At 38.8% G+C, this 19,126-nt stretch overlaps 1 protein-coding gene across 2 annotated transcripts in view; it reads left to right on the top strand.

Annotated features, from left to right (window-relative positions):
* eftud2 (elongation factor Tu GTP binding domain containing 2) overlaps positions 1 to 19,126 on the top strand; it is a 53,059-nt gene that overhangs the window by 16,479 nt on the left and 17,454 nt on the right. For both annotated transcript variants that reach the window (XM_043675200.2, XM_043675201.2), the window contains exons 9-17: positions 1,631 to 1,713; positions 3,796 to 3,962; positions 4,968 to 5,092; positions 7,641 to 7,704; positions 10,342 to 10,432; positions 10,971 to 11,106; positions 11,891 to 12,018; positions 12,533 to 12,726; positions 14,479 to 14,590. In XM_043675200.2, the coding sequence (XP_043531135.1) occupies positions 1,631 to 1,713; positions 3,796 to 3,962; positions 4,968 to 5,092; positions 7,641 to 7,704; positions 10,342 to 10,432; positions 10,971 to 11,106; positions 11,891 to 12,018; positions 12,533 to 12,726; positions 14,479 to 14,590 (1,100 nt within the window). The remainder of the gene's footprint in view (positions 1 to 1,630; positions 1,714 to 3,795; positions 3,963 to 4,967; positions 5,093 to 7,640; positions 7,705 to 10,341; positions 10,433 to 10,970; positions 11,107 to 11,890; positions 12,019 to 12,532; positions 12,727 to 14,478; positions 14,591 to 19,126) is intronic.

Here is a 19,126-nt window from a genome sequence, read left to right on the forward strand (position 1 = left end):
TTTAAATGGTTAACATCTTCATTGAAAGTTTAAAAACTGAGAAGTTTCATGTAAATCCATCCAAGATTACCAATAAGTGCAATTTTAGCGCACTCATTCACGTTTTTCGTATCCATAGATTAAACCAAGAACTCAGCTGGAATGTATTTAGAAACAGTTTATCGAGTGAGTCATATGCAATTTGTGCATTATTTGTCAGGCTTGTCATTGGACAACTACTTGAATGAAATCTTAGATTTTCACAAGTTTCTTTGTTATTTTTAAAAATTGTGTTTATAAATATAAATATAACTATATATTTTCGATGTGGTGCTGGAAAAACACAGCAGGCCAGGCAGCATCTGAGGAGCAGGAGAATCAACGTTTTGGGCATCCCACATTTTTCAACTCTGGTACTCCAGCATCTGCATTCCTCACTTTCTCCTATATATTTTCGATGACCAGTTCGCACCTTAGAGATGGAACTCTTCTCCAATGCTTTGTCCTCCCACCGGTAGCTGTACAGTTAGAACTGGTATATGAAACAGAGTACAATAATAGCTTTGAGAGTTAAGCTTTTATGATTTGATTTGAAAACTGCCCTCGTGTTGGACCTGTTATCAGCTCAAATGTAAAAACAGAAAATGTTGGAAATACTCAGCAGGTCATTTAGCATCTGTAGAGAGATTATCAGATTCAAATCAATATCTTTTCTTTAGCTGCCTTTTTATAAATGGTTACCAGGGTATCCAAGCTGGGAACAATGTGACATTTTGAAGGGATAGGCAGGAAGGAAAGGGTGGTTAGTTTGTTAGTACAACATTGAATAATTACAATAGCAAATAATGATTTTGGATTGGAAGACATAGACACCATAGGAATGGAGGTAAGAAAAAACAATGCTAAAAGGACATTAATTGGAGTAGTCTCTGGACCTTTAACAGTAGCTGTAGTGTAGGACGGACAATAAGTCAGAAGACAATGAGGGCATGTAAAAGGTTAAAATATTAATCATTGGTGGCAGTAATTTTCATTTAAGTTCGGAGCATCAAACTGATGGGTAGCCATGAGGAAAAATTCATGGAGTGTATTTTGGACAGTCTCCTTGAACTAGATGTGTAGTCCACCAAGCTCAGGCAATTTTGGATGTAGTAATGTAGAATTAGGTAGTTTGATAAAAGATTTCCAAGTAAAAATCCCCGAGGGAATAGTGACCATAACATGTTGAACTTGGGGACTCATATTAGAATTTAGAATGCTTAGAAACCTTATTGAAACATAAAATTTTTAGGGGGCTTATTAGAGTAGAAGTTGTTTCCGTTGTGGGTGAGTCTTGGACCAGAAGGCATAATCTCAGAATAAGGTGTTGCTGATATGAGGTAGAGGAGATGAGATGATAAGGAATTTCTTCTTTCAGAGGATATTGAAGGAAATTTGTTTTGACAGCATTCAAGGACAACTATTTATTGCAGAGAGCTATCAAGGCTGAGTCGATACTTAAGGCTAAGATATACAAATTTTTAATCAGGATTCAAAGCAGGAAAGTGGAGTTGAGAATGATCTCCATGAATGCCAGAGCAGACTCAGTAAGCTGAGTGGCCTTGCTGTGCTCCTACATCTTATGGTCCAAATGTTGTTTCTTTCAATTTAGGTCATGTAAACTTCTCTGATGAGGTTACAGCCGGTTTCAGGATCTCTGATGGCATGGTGCTTTTCATCGATGCAGCAGAGGGGGTAAGTGGGTTCAGTAGACCAAAATGAAAAGGATTTTTTTTTTTGGACAATTCTGAGAGTGAAGACGGTTTCAGGGTCCATTTATGTTTAATTTGGACATAAAGATTTGCTTAAAATAAGTTTCTTGCAGATTCTGCAGTCTGTAGTTGCCTTGAATTTTAAAAAAATAAGTCCTAAGATTTGGCAGTAAATTGACATTCTGTACATAGAAGTGAAAAATATATGACTATGTAAAGGCTTTTTTTAAAGGTTAGATGGATTTCTGATATTAAAAATGTGCATTTTCACCTTGAAAAGTGACCTCTTCTGAGATTCAAAAAAATGTTCTATAGATTCAGGATCAGTTCCTGTGGATTGGAGGGTGGCTAATGTTGTCCCACTTTTTAAGAAAGGAGGGAGAGAGAAAACAAGAGAATTATAGACCAGTTAGTCTGACCTCAGTGGTGGGGAAAAATGTTGAAGTCAATTATAAAGGACAAAATTACGACACATCTGGATAGCAGTAACAGGATAGGTCAGAGTCAGCATGGATTTATGAAGGGGAAATCATGCTTGACTAATTTTCTGGAATTTTTTGAGGATGTAACTCTGAAGATAGACAAGGGAGATCCAGTGTATGTAGTATACCTGGACTTTCAGAAAGTCTATGATAAAGTCCCACATAGGAGGTTAGTGAGCAAAATTAGGGCACATGGTATTAGGAGCAAGATACTGACATGGATTGAAAATTGGTTGGCTGACAGGAAACAAAGAGTAGTGATAAACGCTTCCCTTTCGGAATGGCAGGTGGTGACCAGTGGTGTGCCACAGGGATCAGTGCTGGGACTGCAGCTTTTTACAATGTAAGTTAATGATATAGATGAAGGTATTAAAAGTAATATTAGCAAATTTGCTGATGACACAAAGCTGGGTGGCAGGGTGAAATGTGAGGAGGATGTTAGGAGAATACAGGGTGACCTGGACAGGCTGGGTGAGTGGACAGATGCATGGCAGATGCAGTTCAATGTAGATAAATGTGTGGTTATCCACTTTGGTGGCAAGAACAGGAAGGCAGATTACTACCTAAATGGAGTCAAGTTAAGTAAAGGGGCAGTACAACGAGATCTAGGTGTTCTTGTACATCAGTCAATGAAAGCAAACATGCAGGTATAGCATGCTGGCCTTCATAACAAGAGGAATTGAGTATAGAAGCAAAGAGGTCCTTCTGCAGCTGTACAGGGCCCTGGTGAGATTGCACCTGGACTATTGTGCGCAGTTTTGGTCTCCAAATTTGAGGAAAGACATTCTGGCTATTGAGGGAGTGCAGCGTAGGTTCACGAGGTCAATTCCCGGAATGGTGGGACTATCTTATGCTGAAAGATTGGAGCGACTGGGTTTATATATGCTTGAGTTTAGAAGGCTGAGATGGGATCTGTTTGAGACGTATAAGATTATTAAAGGATTGGACACTCTGGAGGCAGGAAGTATGTTTCCGCTGATGGGTGAGTCCTGAACCAGAGGACACATTTTAAAAATAAGGGGTAGGCCACTAAGAACAGAGTTGAGGAGAAACTTCTTCACCCAGAGAGTGGTGGGTGTATGGAATGCTCTGCCCCAGAAGGCTGTGGAGGCTAAGTCTCTGGATATTTTTAAGAAAGAGTTGGATAGAGCTCTTAAGGATAGTGGAATCGAGGGTTATGGGGATAAGGCAGGAACAGGATACGGATTATGGATGATCAGCCATGATCATAATTAATGGTGGTGCTGGCTTGAAGGGCAGAATGGCCTACTCCTGCACCTGTTGTCTATTGTATATTTCAAGGGACATTAAGAATAAGTTAGAGGATGATTTTGTTTTTCATCTGACACATACGATATGTGGGCAAAGTAAACTAAACATGGATGGCTGCAGAAAATGGGAAAGTCACTCACCACTTGATTGTAAATATTTACCCTTGATTTATGTAGGAAGGACCTTCTAAAAGCATTTGAACAAGGATATAGCTATTATATATCAGACTGTATGTTTATTCAATGCTATTTCAATGCTTTTGAGAATGTGCTGAGTATATAATGTATTTTCTTTCTTTTGTAAACTTCCAGGTAATGCTGAATACAGAGAGATTGATTAAACATGCAGTACAGGAGAAGCTAGCTGTCACTGTTTGTATCAATAAAATAGACAGACTCATTCTGGAGCTAAAGCTGCCTCCGACTGATGCATATTACAAACTACGTCACATTGTGGATGAAGTTAATGGATTGCTTAGGTAGACCATAATTTCTCTGTTTTAAAAATATATTTCTTAAATAAAATTATATTTTTTTTCTACATTATTGAGGGGATTTAGTTTTTGTTATATTTTCAAAGTCTTTATAGTTTTAACCAAATCTACTTTCTTTTGTTTTTGGCCAGATTTGATTTCTTAATATTTGTATGAACTGAAAAAAGCTGAGTCAGTGAAACATGAAGGGTATGTGCTATAAACTGTCTCAGCAAATGCTCAGTGCACACAGTGAAATTGCAAATTCATCCCTCGTTATCTGCTTTTGTTTCAAGATGAGTCAAATTAAAAGAAATGTTATTTTAGTTTTAAGAGCACAATATTTCCATATTTGACCATGTATGAATTATGGACAAATTCATCAGCCAGAAATGTTTCCAAAGGCACTATTGATCCTGTTTTAACATTACCACCTCACAGAGCCTGAATTAGTGTTAAAGCTACCTCTGACCACCCTCCTTGAATTATTGTTTACCTAAATCCTGCTTTTTTATGAGAAGTGACTGACTAAATGTGGATTGATGAATGCTTTTGGTTTGGCAACATTTCTGGGACAGGCTAAGCTCCTTGTATACAGAATTGAAGAAATTGTGAGTGGCTTGCCAATACAATGTATTGTGGGCAAACAGCACTGCAGTCTTGACAAAAACAATTACCACAAGTAGAACTAAATTAGGGATTGTATAATGTTTTGCAAGTAAAATCTAGTAACTAGTTTAAGAGCAGCATTGTCAGAGGCCTAATTTAGGATTTCTGTTTTTTTTGGTTAATAAGAATATATTCTGTAATGCACATGGATTACAGAAATTATGGTTTGAGAGGAGACTCTTTGCCTGTTGCTGCTGTGAAGGTGCCTGCTTTCCAGCTGGAGCTAGCAACTCTAATCTCCTTTATCTACCTTTTAGAGAAACTCAAACTGAACAGGAAATAATACAACTCTTGTTTAAATATATTTAATGGCTCCTTTTTTCTCTCTCTCTCTGCCTGTAGTGTCTATTCAACAGATGAAAACCTGATTGTTTCCCCTCTGTTGGGCAATGTTTGCTTTGCTAGTTCTCAATACAGTATTTGCTTCACCCTGGGATCATTTGCCAAGATTTATGCTGATACATATGGTGAGCATTAGTTATAATTAAAGATGACAAAACATCTGGCACTTAACGTACATCCTTTGTAACACCAGTCTGCACGTGGTGGTCTGCTTTGTTCATTTAGCATAAGTTGAACACATTGACAGACAATACAGCGTGTTCCTATATGAAATATAATACTTGGATAACATGAGCATACTTAAGTTACTTTATGCATGTTCACAATCGCAACTAAAAAGATTAACACAGGTCTTCATCAGAAACAATCTAGTATATATAAGTGTAGAATGGCTTCTTAAACACACCATTGATCAGAACTAATCATGAATAGTGTGGAAATGTTCCCTGAAGAAAAACATACTGACCTTGGAAGGCATCCAACAGCAATTCGTCAGGGTTGATACTTGAAATGAAGGAACATCCCTATGATGATAGATTTGTTACTATATTCCTCAGAGATGAAGCATTTAAAATAACGAAGTTCTCCCTTTAGAACAAGGATGCAACATCTCAGAACTGAAAGATAACAAGATAAGGAAAGATTGAGCAGAACAGGGTCCTGTTCTTGGAAAAGAGAACAGTGATTAAAGGTGACCTTTATAGAAATCTGTGTAAAATGATTTGATTGAGTAGATATACAAAAGGTCTTTTTACTTATTGGGGAGACCAAACCTTAGTAACTGTAAATATGAACTGGTCATCAGTAAATGTAATAGAGACATTCAAGGGTGTTCTTTAACTCAAAGAGTGGTGTAATTGTGGACCTCACTATCATAAAGAGTGATTGAGACAAATTGTATGCAGGAAAAACTGAATAAATTCATGAAGGAAAGAATGGAAGGTTATGTTGGTTAATTAAAGAGGGCCAGAAGAGGTTCATGAGGAGTAGAAACACCAGTTTAACTAATTGGATCAAATGGTCCAGTTCTATAAATATGTGGATTATCTTAATCTATTAGCTCCATTTGTTAATCCAATTTAGTTTCTTCCAATATCTCCTCTGACAAATCAAGTATTGATATTAATTAGTATTAATATCACTATTGCCCTCAGTAGGAACAGGAAATGTGCAAAGATGTGCAGGTTAGGTGGATTGGCTCTGCTGAATTGCCCCATTATGTTCAGGGATGTGTTGGTTAGGTGGGTAAGTTGTGGTAAATGTGGGGTTACAGAGGTAAGGTGGGGGTCTGGGTCTGTGTTGGATATTCTTCAGTTTGTTATTGCAGATTCAAAAGGCTAAATGGCCTCTTATTGCATATTTCAATTAAGTAATGGCTGATCATCTAATTCGCTGCTAATTTCCTGCAATATCTACATATCCCTTGATATTATTTTTGCAGTTTTTGCAGCTGTTAAATCTAGTCTTCTTTCGAGGTGCCAGTTGATTGTGAATTGACTGCTTCCTCTGAGGGTCTGTACACCAGGGGATACAAATCTGGCTTTCTAAAATCAGAGATTACGAATTGCCTGGGTATTCTATAGTGCACAACTTTAAATATGTACTCCACTGATGTGGATATGTTGTTCAGGAGAGTTGGCGGGCATATACTGTTTTTTGTGGTTCGTTTAGGTGCAGAGATTGCAAACAAATTAGCTGCTTCCATATCCCTTTGATATCAAAGTTTTAAAGGCAAAAATTAGAAATTCTGCATTTAACATGTTTTATATATAGCACTACTAATATGGGGATTTCCTTTGATCATTCAAATCACAGAGCTAGCATGTGGGCTTCCAAATCATGAAATCCCAGAAAATAAACTGAACAGAACCAGGAAAGCATCGTGACCTAGAACCAGAGGCTAGTTCTAATACAGTCTCAGTATTGTTGTTGCTAACCACTTCAAAAACAATCATGTTCTCTGAGGAAAATAAAATCGCATAAAATTGCAAGAATTTCTCGCCCAGAATTTTTTATATGAACCTAAAAATAAACCTGCATCATAAACACTTTAAAGGGGAGAAGGTGTATCTATTCATAACACCTTTTCAAGTGCTCTAACAACTTTCCAATCCCGCCTGATATATTGTGTAAACTATGCGAACATCCTGATATCAGGTACGCTCTTTGTTTTTAACCTACAATCCACTTAAGGTGCAACTTTTCAGTGCATGCAAGAAAGTGAATATGTAGAGTGAACGACAACATTGTTCCACCTGTTTTGCTTTGTTGTTTTTTCTGTCACGCGGCATCAAATATTGTTTTCATCCAATCACACATGCATTCCCAACTAACTCTATAGTTTAGTGATTTCCTTCTCAGCTTCCCATGACATGACATAACTCTCTCACTCTTCTTTGAACCCAACTCTACTGCAATGGACTAATTCCCTGTTCCATCTCTAACTGCCATGATACATCCAGCAATGTGCACACAGTGGCTATACATAGCGGAAAGTGAGACAATAATAGAGAGAAGGTTTTGTATATACACAAAGATGAAAAATTAGACAAAGTCAAAACCAAAAATACTGAGTATTAATTGCAAAGAATAGAGAATTGCTGGAGTTACTGTCCAAAATGTGCAGTTTGTTTTAAAAACATTTCTCAATTTTTATGTTCTTTTTCTTTACAGGGGACATTAACTATATGGAGTTTGCAAAGCGTCTGTGGGGTGACATTTACTTTAACCCAAAAACGTAAGTTTGAACCCCTCATTTTGGTTCAAACCTTGTGATCCTAATACCAAAAGAACGCTGATCTATGTTATGGCCATTTTTATAAAAATTTATGCTTGTCATAGTGAAAGATATTGGTGGTGGGAAATGGACTTTATCTCTTTCTAGGAACTGGGGTCAGTTATGATACAGATGAATAAAATATTCCATTTGCTGTTCCATCACCAGGCCCTAGACATGGAAGGGTAACATCTGATTCTCTGGATGTGGGCTTCACTTAGACATTCAGCAGCTGGAAACTGTTCAGAAGAGATTTATCGGTTTGCTTGAGTTACATAGATAGGCTTGATAAGCTGGGACGTTTTTCACTGGAGCATACAAGTTTATAAAGTAATGAGCGATACAGTTAAAGTTAACGGTAGTTGTCCTTCCCTCAGTTGGGGGATTTCAAGAGTAGGGGTCACATTTTTAAGGTGAGAGGGGAGAGATTTAAAAAAGACATGAGGGGCAAACGTTTTACATGGAAGGTAGTTTGCGTGTAGAATAAACTTGTTGAGGAGGTGGTGGATGTGGCTACAATTAGGATGTTTAAAAGACATTTGGATAAGGACATGAATAGGAAAGGTTTGGCGCGATATGGGCCAGGAGCAGGCAGGTGGGACTAGTTTAATTTGGGATTATGTTAATCACGGACTGGTTGGACTGAAGGGTCTGTTTCTGTGCTATGTGACTCTTATGACAAGCTTTTTTGAAGGAGTGATGAGCCTCTTGAATCCCTGCAGTCCATATGCTGATGGTTTTCCCACAGTGCTGTTAGTAAGAAGTTTGAAGATTGTGATCCAGAGACATTGAATGCTGATGTTCAAGTTGGGATAGAACATAAGCCATACAAAAAGAATTTAGCCATTCAGCCCATCGTGTTTGCTCCAACGTTCAATCATGGCTGATTGTTTTCTCAACCCAATCCTCCTGCCTTCTCCCCACAACCTTTGATCCCCTTACTAATCAAGAACCTGTCTATCTGTCTTAAATACACCAAAGACTTGGCCACCACATCCTTCCATAGTAATGAATTTCACAAATTCGCCATCTTCTGGCTGAAAAAATTCTTCCTCATCTCCATTCTAAAGTGTCATCTCTTGGCTCTGAGCCATCATGTTTTAGTGTTCCTACCAGTGAAAACATCTTTATTTCCACTCTGTCCAGGCCTATTTGAATTTTTATAAGTTTCATTGCTATTCCCATTCATCCTTGTAAATTCCATTGAGTACAGACCCGAATCTTGAACCGCTCCTCATGTGACAAGGTCTTTATTCCCAGGATCGTTCTTGTAAACCTCTTTCGGGCACCCTCTAAGGCCAGAACATCCTCCTTTAGATATGGGGCCCAGAAATGTGCACAAAATTGCAAATGCGGTGTGACCAGAGTCTTATTCAGCTTTAGCAGTATATACCTGCTCTTGTATTGTCACTTTCTTGAAATGAATGCTAACATTGCATTTGCTTTCCTAACTGCCAACTGAACCTGTATGTCAATCTTGAGGTGGGACTCCTGAGTCCTTTTATGCATCAGATTTCTGAAGCCTCTCCCCATTTAGAAGGTAGTCTCTGAGTTTATTCTTTCGACCAAAGTGTACAAGCTCACACTTTCCCACATTATATTCTATCTGCCACTTAATTGCCCACTCTCCTAGTAAATCCTCTGCAGCCTCCCACTTCCTTAACACAACTGAACCCACCATCTATCTTAATTTCATCTGCAAACTTAGCAACAACGCCATCAGTCCCTTCATCTGGATCATTAAAATATGACATGAACAGTTGTGATCCCAACACTGGCCCCTACGGAATTCTGGTAGTCACCAGATGTACGTGATTTTAAGCTTTTTGAACCCCTGCAGCTCTTTGTTGCTGTAGATAGGCAAGATCAAAGCCTTGGATATTGCAAAGGAGCCTTGATGAGGGGTTGCAACATCGCAAATGTAGGTAGTATGTACTGCAATAGTTGAAGATAGTGGGTCAGTTAAGGAGACTGTTTTATTCTGGTAGTGTTTATTTTTCTTGCATTTTGATTTAGCCACACACATCCAGGTAAAAGTTAACCTCTCATTAATTTCAAGAATTATAGTAGATACAATTTACAAATGAATACAGATTTGAAAAACGTGAAACATCTTACCACCAAAACAGTGGATTACCTTCTACATGACTTAAACATTTGTGCAGTATCCAATTTTCCATAATCAAAACCACTGAGGGCATATCAGTCAAGCACCAGAAATGGGAAATGACCTGTTCTTAAACAATGTGAGGATGCCTTTGTATTACAAGTACAAACTTAAAATGAAGCAGTTTTACTTTGGAGCTACATTGCCAATGCAGTACAAATGTAACCTGAATTTCGAGTCAGAACTCAACCTGCCACTAAGCTAGAATCGCAGTGACTTCTCTCCAGTGTCAGTTTTGACTTTACATTTTGACATCAACACAGAACAGTGGCTCCTCATCAGTGCCAAATTTGGAATGTAAGTGCACTCTAGGCAATTTGCCCTGCACTCCACTGGGACATTTCCCAGAGGCTAGCTGTGTAACATTAAGCTAAGTGTTTCTTAAAGTTTGATTTCCAGCTGATGAACACAAAGATATATTCTTGTTGCAGACGGAAGTTCACCAAGAAGGCACCGACCAGCAATTCTCAGAGAAGTTTTGTGGAGTTCATTCTGGAACCTGTTTACAAGATCCTTTCTCAGGTAACTATATCAAAACGATTGACACACTACATGGTGTATACGTTTATTATACTAACAAAATAGACAGTATATAATTGATAGAGTTTCACGGCAATAATTTAATCCAAGTTAAAATCTTACAGATGCTGGAAGTCTGAACAAAACAAAGGTGAATTGTTGTGATGTCTTCACAGCCATTATTTGACTTATTTCAATTTACCTAAACCCTATTATGCCCCTTCCCCCACCCCCCAAAAAACTTTTTCATATCCTATTTATAATTCTTTAACTCAACCTCTGATATGAAAAAATGTGAATGATTAACTGTGTTCCATCACAAAACCACATGATGAAACATTTGTTTATTAGCTGCAACTGGACACCCAAAAATGTTTGACCACATACATTCTTGATTTTGTTTGCAGTTTAGGAAACCCTTTCTGTGGGAGTGAGTCAAGGAAAAAATGTTTCTTGTGTTTTCATACAAGTTTATAAGCCAAGAATGTAGATTTTCATTCTGCTGAGAAACTTATTAAAGCTTTGTACTTGCAATGCACAGGTTGTTGGTGATGTAGACACCACTCTGCCACGTACATTGGATGAGCTTGGTATTCATTTGACAAAGGAGGAATTAAAGCTCAACATCAGGCCATTGCTGCGGCTCGTCTGCAAGAAATTTTTTGGTGACTTTACAGGTAATTAAATGCTCAGCTTCTAAAGATTGCAGGAAGTGTTGCATATTTCTTGTTAGTTTGATGCTTGGTTTGCAAAGAAAACTGAATGTGCTCAAAATTTAGAAGAAAACAGAAAATTGAGGAAGGAGAGTCTGCATTAACTGGGTGAAACTTTTTTTAAAAGAGTGGCCTCATTCTTAAAACTGCTTGAAGAGAGTATATATGATATATAAGTGGAAAAGACTGCTCCAAATATTATATTTTGTACTCTGAGTTTCATGGAAGAGCACACAAGTGGTGCTTTAAAGGGACATGGCTAAGGTGAATATTTTAGAATTTTAATATGAAGAAAACCCTAGACTGTTCATAAATTAAGCTGTTGGAAATGAGCTTGAAAAACGTATTTATTTTATTCACAACGTTTTCAAATCTGGATGGTTCAGCACTTAATATTTTCAAGTTTATTAACTGCAATGGTTCATGTGTAATTTCTATCATTGGCTAGTCGTAAAGATTTGACTGCAGTATCATAATTTGTAACTTATTATGGCAATACAGTGACAATCTTTTACCTAGTATTTACTGAATTACATTTATCCATTCAGTCTCTTTTAGAACCTGATTATAAACAAAGATAATCCAAAAATGAGAATATATGATTCAGTTCAGTGGATTTGAGGCATTCTGTTTTAGTGTGGATATAGTAGGCTGTCTTTATGGAAGAGGTAGTGTACAAAATGTCCTGTTACTACTTGATCTTATCTCTACTTACTAATCCTCAATAGCCAGTGTAATGTTTCTACAGGGTTGGTAGATATGTGTGTGCAACACATCCCATCCCCACAGTCCGGTGCAAGGAATAAAATTGAGCATACATATACAGGTAGCCTGGATTTGGATCTTGGCGAAACTATGCTTGAATGTGATCCTGATGTAAGTGAAGTTTTCTTTTAAAACAATCTTCTAAAAGCTTTTACTGGTAATGATTTTTTTTAGTCTGTATAATCCAATAATGATGCAACCAATAACCTGATCCATGCTGATCACCTGAAAATGCCAGGGCTAACACCACTTTTCGGTATCTAATGCCAGCTCAATGGAGAGATTAAGAGTTTGAAGTATTTTCTTGGTGGTATTTCATCTGCTGTAGAGAGCTAACTGCTATGATACTTGTTTTCTTGACCAACGTTTCATTTTGTCAGTTTACTGTAACTTGGTATGACGGTGGAACCCCTTCCATAGAATCCCCAGTGTGGAAATAGGCCCTTTGGCCTAACAAGTCCACAACAACCCTCCGAAGAACAACCCACCTAGACCCACTCCCTCACCCCACTATTCTATATTTACCCCTGACTAATGCACTAACCCACACATACTATGGGAAAGTTAGCATAGCCAATTCATCTAACCTGCACATCTTTGGATTGTATTTTTTGTTATTGCACAGGGCCCTTTGATGTGCCACACCACTAAGATGTACAGCACAGAGGATGGAGTACAATTCCATGCATTTGGTAGGGTGTTGAGTGGAACCATTCATGCTGGGCAGCCAGTGAAAGTACTTGGAGAGAACTACACACTGGAGGATGAAGAAGATTCACAAATTTGCACAGTGGGTAGGCTGTGGATTTCAGTTGCAAGGTGCTTATTCAAAGTGTTTCTACTAATCAGTTTGGCTGCGAATTTGAATGAAGTGGATAACAGTTTCCATTCTAGATCTACAGTCTGCTTTCTAGATGATATGAAGTTATGTATAGTGAGCATCCAAAGAGACCTGGGGTTCAGGTGCGTAGATCTTTAAACATGTCACAAACAGGTGCAGAAAATAAGCAAGAAAGCTCATGGAATGCTGGCCAGACTGTTCAGAACAGAGGGTGGTGCAGAGGAACCTCGATTATCCAAATGAGATGGGCAGGACAACAAGTTGTCAATGAAGTCTGCTCCCCTTTCAGGAGACTAGGCAGCAGTACACCATGGGCTACTCCTGTTCCTATGTTCCTATCACCACTGTTGCATTAAAACAAATCTATTGTTTGTTAGACAGTTCCCCCCCCCCCCCCAAAAAAAAGCCAGATATGTGATATTAGTCACTACTCTTGAAAATTGTTTCCATTGCTCTTCTTTGTAAAGGGAGTAAAGTTAGTTAACTTGTTATGCCCCAATTTATTTGGTTGTTATATCTATCACGTTTATTACTTTGCCTGATACATTGGATGGATTGCACATTGGCTCCCATGTAGAAATCTGTTGGATGCTAAATAATTCACAGGACCTTGTCCAAGTTATTATTTTCTTGCTGTTCCTATTGATTCTTCATAGAATACAGCATTACCTATCTGACAAGGTGGTTACCATGACCAGATATTTGATAATTCCATTGAGGCATTTATTAAGAATTGACTGAGTGACATAACTTGGTGGTTTTAGCATAATAAAAGAGCTGGAGGTACTTCACATGTATTATACAATGATACTTGATCCACATAAGGTGACAGTAGAATAGATGACCATATGTTTAGTCAAAGAATTAAGTGTCAAAGAGGAAAGCGAAGTACAGTGGCAAGATGCCCAAGTTTAAAGATGCAATTTTCCTTCTAGACTTTCAATTCAATGAAAATACTGGGCTCAACAGTACCTCCCTTTGATGCCCTGGACAGGATTAGAAATGTATCTTGGTAATGGTGGGTACTTATCCATGGCCTTGATGTGCAGCACAGGCTTTCAGTGCTCCAAAATCTTAAACTGATTACAACATAACAAGTGAAGAATGCATTCAGTATGGTGTCTCCCACTGTTAAAGTGTGTTACCTGAGCTACCAATTCACTAAGGCAGCTTCAGGCCAATCCATATCAAACACTGTGCTCTAAAAATTCAGCTCCTATTTTGAGAGTTATGAAAAATGTCAACAGGGCCAGCTGAGAAAATTTGCAATAGTGTAAAACAATTAACATCATTATAAATTAGCCAATTCATCTAAGTATACAAATTAGGAGCAGAATTAAGCCACTTGGTGTCTCAAGCATGTACTGTCATTCAATAAGATCATGATCTAAGCATTCTAAAAGAAGAAATCAGTTCACCTTATCAACCTATTTTAATGTAGCTTTTGAAGATAGTTCCTGGATCTGGATCTTTGCCAAAACTAATTGTTTCTTCCTTAGTCCATGCCCTATCTGTGTACAAATCATTGAAATCTGTACATTTGATTTTTAAACATATTGTTTGTAGACAAATAGAACAAGAAACAGGTAACAGTATTAAGCAGCATAATTGCATATCTGACTGGTTAAAATACAAAAATAGGTTCATCATTGATTTACATAATTATAAAATTATTAAATCCCTCACTGTATTCTCCTCTAACCTAAAAATGTTATGGTTTATCCTTCAAGGTATCATATAGAAGTTAACAGAGTTCCAGCTGGTAACTGGGTGCTCATAGAAGGAGTAGACCAACCCATTGTAAAGACAGCAACCATCACAGAACCAAGAGGCAATGATGAGGTAAAGCACATCACTGTCATTAAAGATAGCATCTGAAATTGAATTTGATCAAGAATGAAGGTGGCTCAGTGGTTAGCAATGCTGCCTCACACCACCAGGGTCCCAGGTTCAATTCCAGCCTCGGGCAACTGTCTGTGTGGAGTTTGCACATTCTCCCTGTGTCTGCGTGAGTTTCCTCCGGGTGCTCCGGTTTCCTCCCACAGTCCAAAGATGTGAAGGTCAGATGAATTGGCCATGTTAAATTGCCCATAGTGTTAGGTGCATTAGTCAGAGGGGGTGGGTTGCTCTTCGGAGGGTCGATGTGGACTTGTTGGGCCGAAGGGCCTGTTTCCACACTGTAGGGAATCTAATCTAATAAACTATAATAAAATACTTTTTGTAGATCTTGAGACAAAAACAACAGCATGTAGATTAGATTAGATTCCCTACGTTCTGGAAACAGGCCCTTCGTCAGCCCAATAAGTCCACACCAACCCTCCGAAGAAAAACCCTATATTTACCCCTGACTAATGCACCAAACACTATGGGCAATTTAGCCTGGCCAATTCATCTGACCTGCACATCTTCAAACTATGGGAAGAAACCGGAGCACCTGGAGGTGACCCCCACAGACGCAGGGAGAATGTGCAAACTCCATATAGTCACCCAAGGCAGGAATCGAACCCGGGTCCCTAGTGCTAGGAGGCAGCAGTGCTAACCACTGAGCCACCATTCTACCCCGTGTCTATGTTATGATTTACTGGTGTTTGCCATGGAACTGATCAGTTAATTGATTGCTTAAAATTCGCAGTCACTGGTAAACTGGTAAATCTTAAAAAAGAAATGCCCTGACATGCAATGCAGTGGGAATAAATTTCTGTAGAGATTCTATTGATTGTTAAATGTAAAATTGATAGGAAAGTCACAGGCACAGATCAAAAGAAAATTAAATAGTATTTGGGTTATTTCTGGGCAGAATGTTCTAAAACTTGAAGATATATGAGCAGAATTAGGCTATTCATCCCATTCAGTCTGTTTCACCATTCAATCATGGCTGATATGCTTCTCAACCCCCTTTTCCTGCCTTCTCCCTTTATCCCCATACTGATCAAGAATCTATCTACTTCTGTTTTAAAAACACTTAATGACTTGGGATTTTCCAGCCTTCTGTGACAATGAACTCCACAGATTCACCATCCTCTGGCTGAAGAAATACCTCCTTATCTCGGTTCTAAAGACTCTGGTCCTAGTCTTTCCTGCTAGTGGAAATATCTTCTCCATGTCCACTCTATCTAGGCCTCTAGATATTCTGTAAGTTTGAATGAGATCCCTATTCTTCCTCAAGTACAGACCAGAGACCTCGTGTGACAAGCTCTTCATTCCATGGATCATTCTTGTGAACTTCTTCTGGACCCCCTCCAAGCCTGCTTAATATGGGGCCCAAAACTACTCATAATACTCCAAATACAGTATGACCAGAGCTTTATATGGCTTCAGCAGTACATTTCTGCTCCTGAATTCCACCTCTCGGCATGAATGTTTACATTGCATTTGTCTTTCTAACTGCCAACTGAACCGTATGTTAACCTTAAGAGAATCCTAAATTAACATTCCAGAGTCCCTGTGTTCTTCAGATTTCCAAAGCCTTTCCCCAGTTAGAAAATAGTCTATGCCTCTAATCTTCCTACCAAAGTGCACAATCTCAATACTTGCCCACATTGTTTTTCATCTGCCACTTCTTTGTGCATTCTCCTAACAGGTCCTTCTGCAGTCTCCCCACTTCCTCAGTATCAACTGTTCCTCCACCTATCTTTGTGTCATCTGGAAATTTAACAACAAGACCCTCCATTCCTTTGTTCAAATCATTAATGTTGAACATGAATAGTTGCGATCCCACCACTGAGCCCTGCAGAATTCCACTAATCACTGGCTGCCATTCTGAGAAAAACTCCTTTATCCCTTCTGCCAGACAGCCAATCCTCAACCCATGCCAGTACCTTGCCCCTAATACCATGTGCTGTTATTTAGCCTCTTGTGCAACACCTTATAAGTGGTCATCTTGAAATCGAAATAGAGCACATCCACTGCTTCTCCTTTGTCTGACTTGGTAGTCACCTCCTCAAAGAATTCTAATAGATTTGTCGGACTTGACCTCCCTTGTCAAAGAGGTGCTGATTTAGCCCTATTTTACCATGCACTTCCAAGTATTCCAGTCTCATCCTTAATAATGGACTCTAAAGGAAGTGGTTAAATTACAACATTTAAAAAGGAATCTGGATGAGTATATGAATAGGGAGAGTTTAGAGAGAAATGGGCCAAATATTGGCAAATAAGACTAGGTCAAATTGGGATGTCTGGTCGATGCAGATGATTTGGACCAGAGGGTCTGTTTCTGTGTTTCTATGACTCTGTGGTTCATCAAAGATCACCACCAATGCTATCACAATCTCCTTGGCTATTTCGTCAAAACTCTGGAGTGCAATCCATTTAGTCCATGTGATTTATCCACATTTAGAATTTTCAGCTTCCCTAGCACCTTCCCCTTAATGATAGTCATTACATTTACTTCTACCCCCGACTGTCTTGAAGTTCTGGTTGGTGCTAGTGTCTTCACTGTGAACTGACACAAACTACCCATATAGATCCTCTGCCATTTATTTTCTCCCCATTATTATTTCTCCGGCCTTATTATCCAGCGGTTAAATGTCCACTTTTGCCACTCTTAATTTTTTTATTTATGTAAAAATTCTCTTGCAGTTTTTCTTTATGTATTACTAGCTAACTTATCCTCATTCCATATTCTCCTCCCTTATTCCTTTTTTTAGTTTTTCTCTTTAATTTTAAAGGCTTCCATCTTCTGGCTTCCTACTAATCTTCACCACATTGCGTGCTTTTTCTTTTTCTTTCGTGTTGTCTCTAACTTCTGTTGTCAGCCGTGGTTACCTTCTCCTCCTTTTAATATGTTTCTTCATCCTTGGGATGAATTTCTGCGGCGTTTCCCAAATAAGCCCTCAAAGTTCCTGCCATTGCTGTTCCACTGTCTTCCCTGCTAGGCTACATTTCAAGCAACTCTGGCCAGCTCTTCCATCATGCCTTTGTAGTTACTTTTACTTAATTAATATATCATTATGTCTGATTTCAGTTTCTCTCTCTCAAAGTGCAGGGTGCATCCTGTCATATTATGTTCCCTGCCCCCTCAGCATTTCCTTCACCTTAAGCTCCCTAATCAAGTCTGCCTCATTACACATCACCAAATCCAGAATTGCCTGTTCTCTAGTGGGCTTTACAACAAGCTGCTCCAAAATACCATCTCTTTGACATTTCATGAATTCCTTTTCATGAGATCAGCTCCCAACCTGATTTCCCCTGTCCACCTACGTATTGAAGTTCGTCATGTTTACAATAATAGTGCTTTTCTATTTCTTGTTTTATTAGCAATTTTTGAGAAGATTTGTAGCTCAGGTTGAGGTTCTGGATTTGGGTTTGCTCGCTGAGCTGGAAGATTCATTTCCAGATGTTTCGTCACCCTACTTGGTAACATCTCCAGTTGGCCTCCAGGTGAAGCACTGCTGATAATTCCTGCTTTCTAGGAATTTCCTGTTCTTTTTCTCAGGGAGTGGTAGATGGGGTCTAACTCGATGTCTAACTCGATGTGTTAGAATTCAACCGGAAATGACTCCCCCACAGGAAACGATATCACCAACCCAAAGAAACCCAAACATATAAATAGAAAGCAGGAATTATCAGAGTTAAAAATCACACAACACCAGGTTATAGTCCAACAGGTTTAATTGGAAGCACACTAGCTTTCGGAGCGACACTCCTTCATCAGGTGATTGTGCGTCGCTCCGAAAGCTAGTGTGCTTCCAATTAAACCTGTTGGACTATAACCTGGTGTTGTGTGATTTTTAACTTTGTACACCCCAGTCCAACACCGGCATCTCCGAATCAGGAATTATCAGCAGTGCATCGCCTGGAGGCCAACTGAAAATGTTACCTATAGAGTGACGAAACATCTGGAAATGAACCTTACAGCTCAGTGAGCAAACCTACATCCTGTTCCTGCTTTATTATCTTCCACTCATTCAGCTTGGAGGCCTTTGTATAACTCCCATTGATGTCTCTTTCCTTTACGGTTCCTGAACTCTGCCCACACAGATTCCATGCTTTCCAACTCTATATCGTTACTTGTATTGATTTAATTTCATTTTCTTACAAACAAGTCAGCCCTACCTTTCTGCCCATCTGCCTGTCCTTTTGATAGGACACATATCCTTGGATATTTAGTTCCCAGGACTGATCCCTTTTGCAGACATGTCTCTGTGGTATCAACAACATCGTACCTGCGAATTTGAATCTTTTCTACAAGCTTATTTACTTTCTCTCTTGTACTGCATGCATTTATGTACAGCACTGTCAGTCCTGCATTGATTGTCCCCCTTGTCATAGTTGTCCCCTTATCTAGTGTGCCTGAAATTAGATTCATAATTTTCATGCTCTCTGTCCTATTATTTGTTCTAGAAAGTTTAATAACCTCTGCTGAGTCCTTCACCTTTA

This window comes from Chiloscyllium plagiosum, unplaced genomic scaffold, assembly GCF_037043375.1.
Source record: "Chiloscyllium plagiosum isolate Xiang-an unplaced genomic scaffold, Cpla_swu_hap1 HiC_scaffold_32, whole genome shotgun sequence".
In the NCBI taxonomy this organism is placed as follows: domain Eukaryota; kingdom Metazoa; phylum Chordata; class Chondrichthyes; order Orectolobiformes; family Hemiscylliidae; genus Chiloscyllium; species Chiloscyllium plagiosum.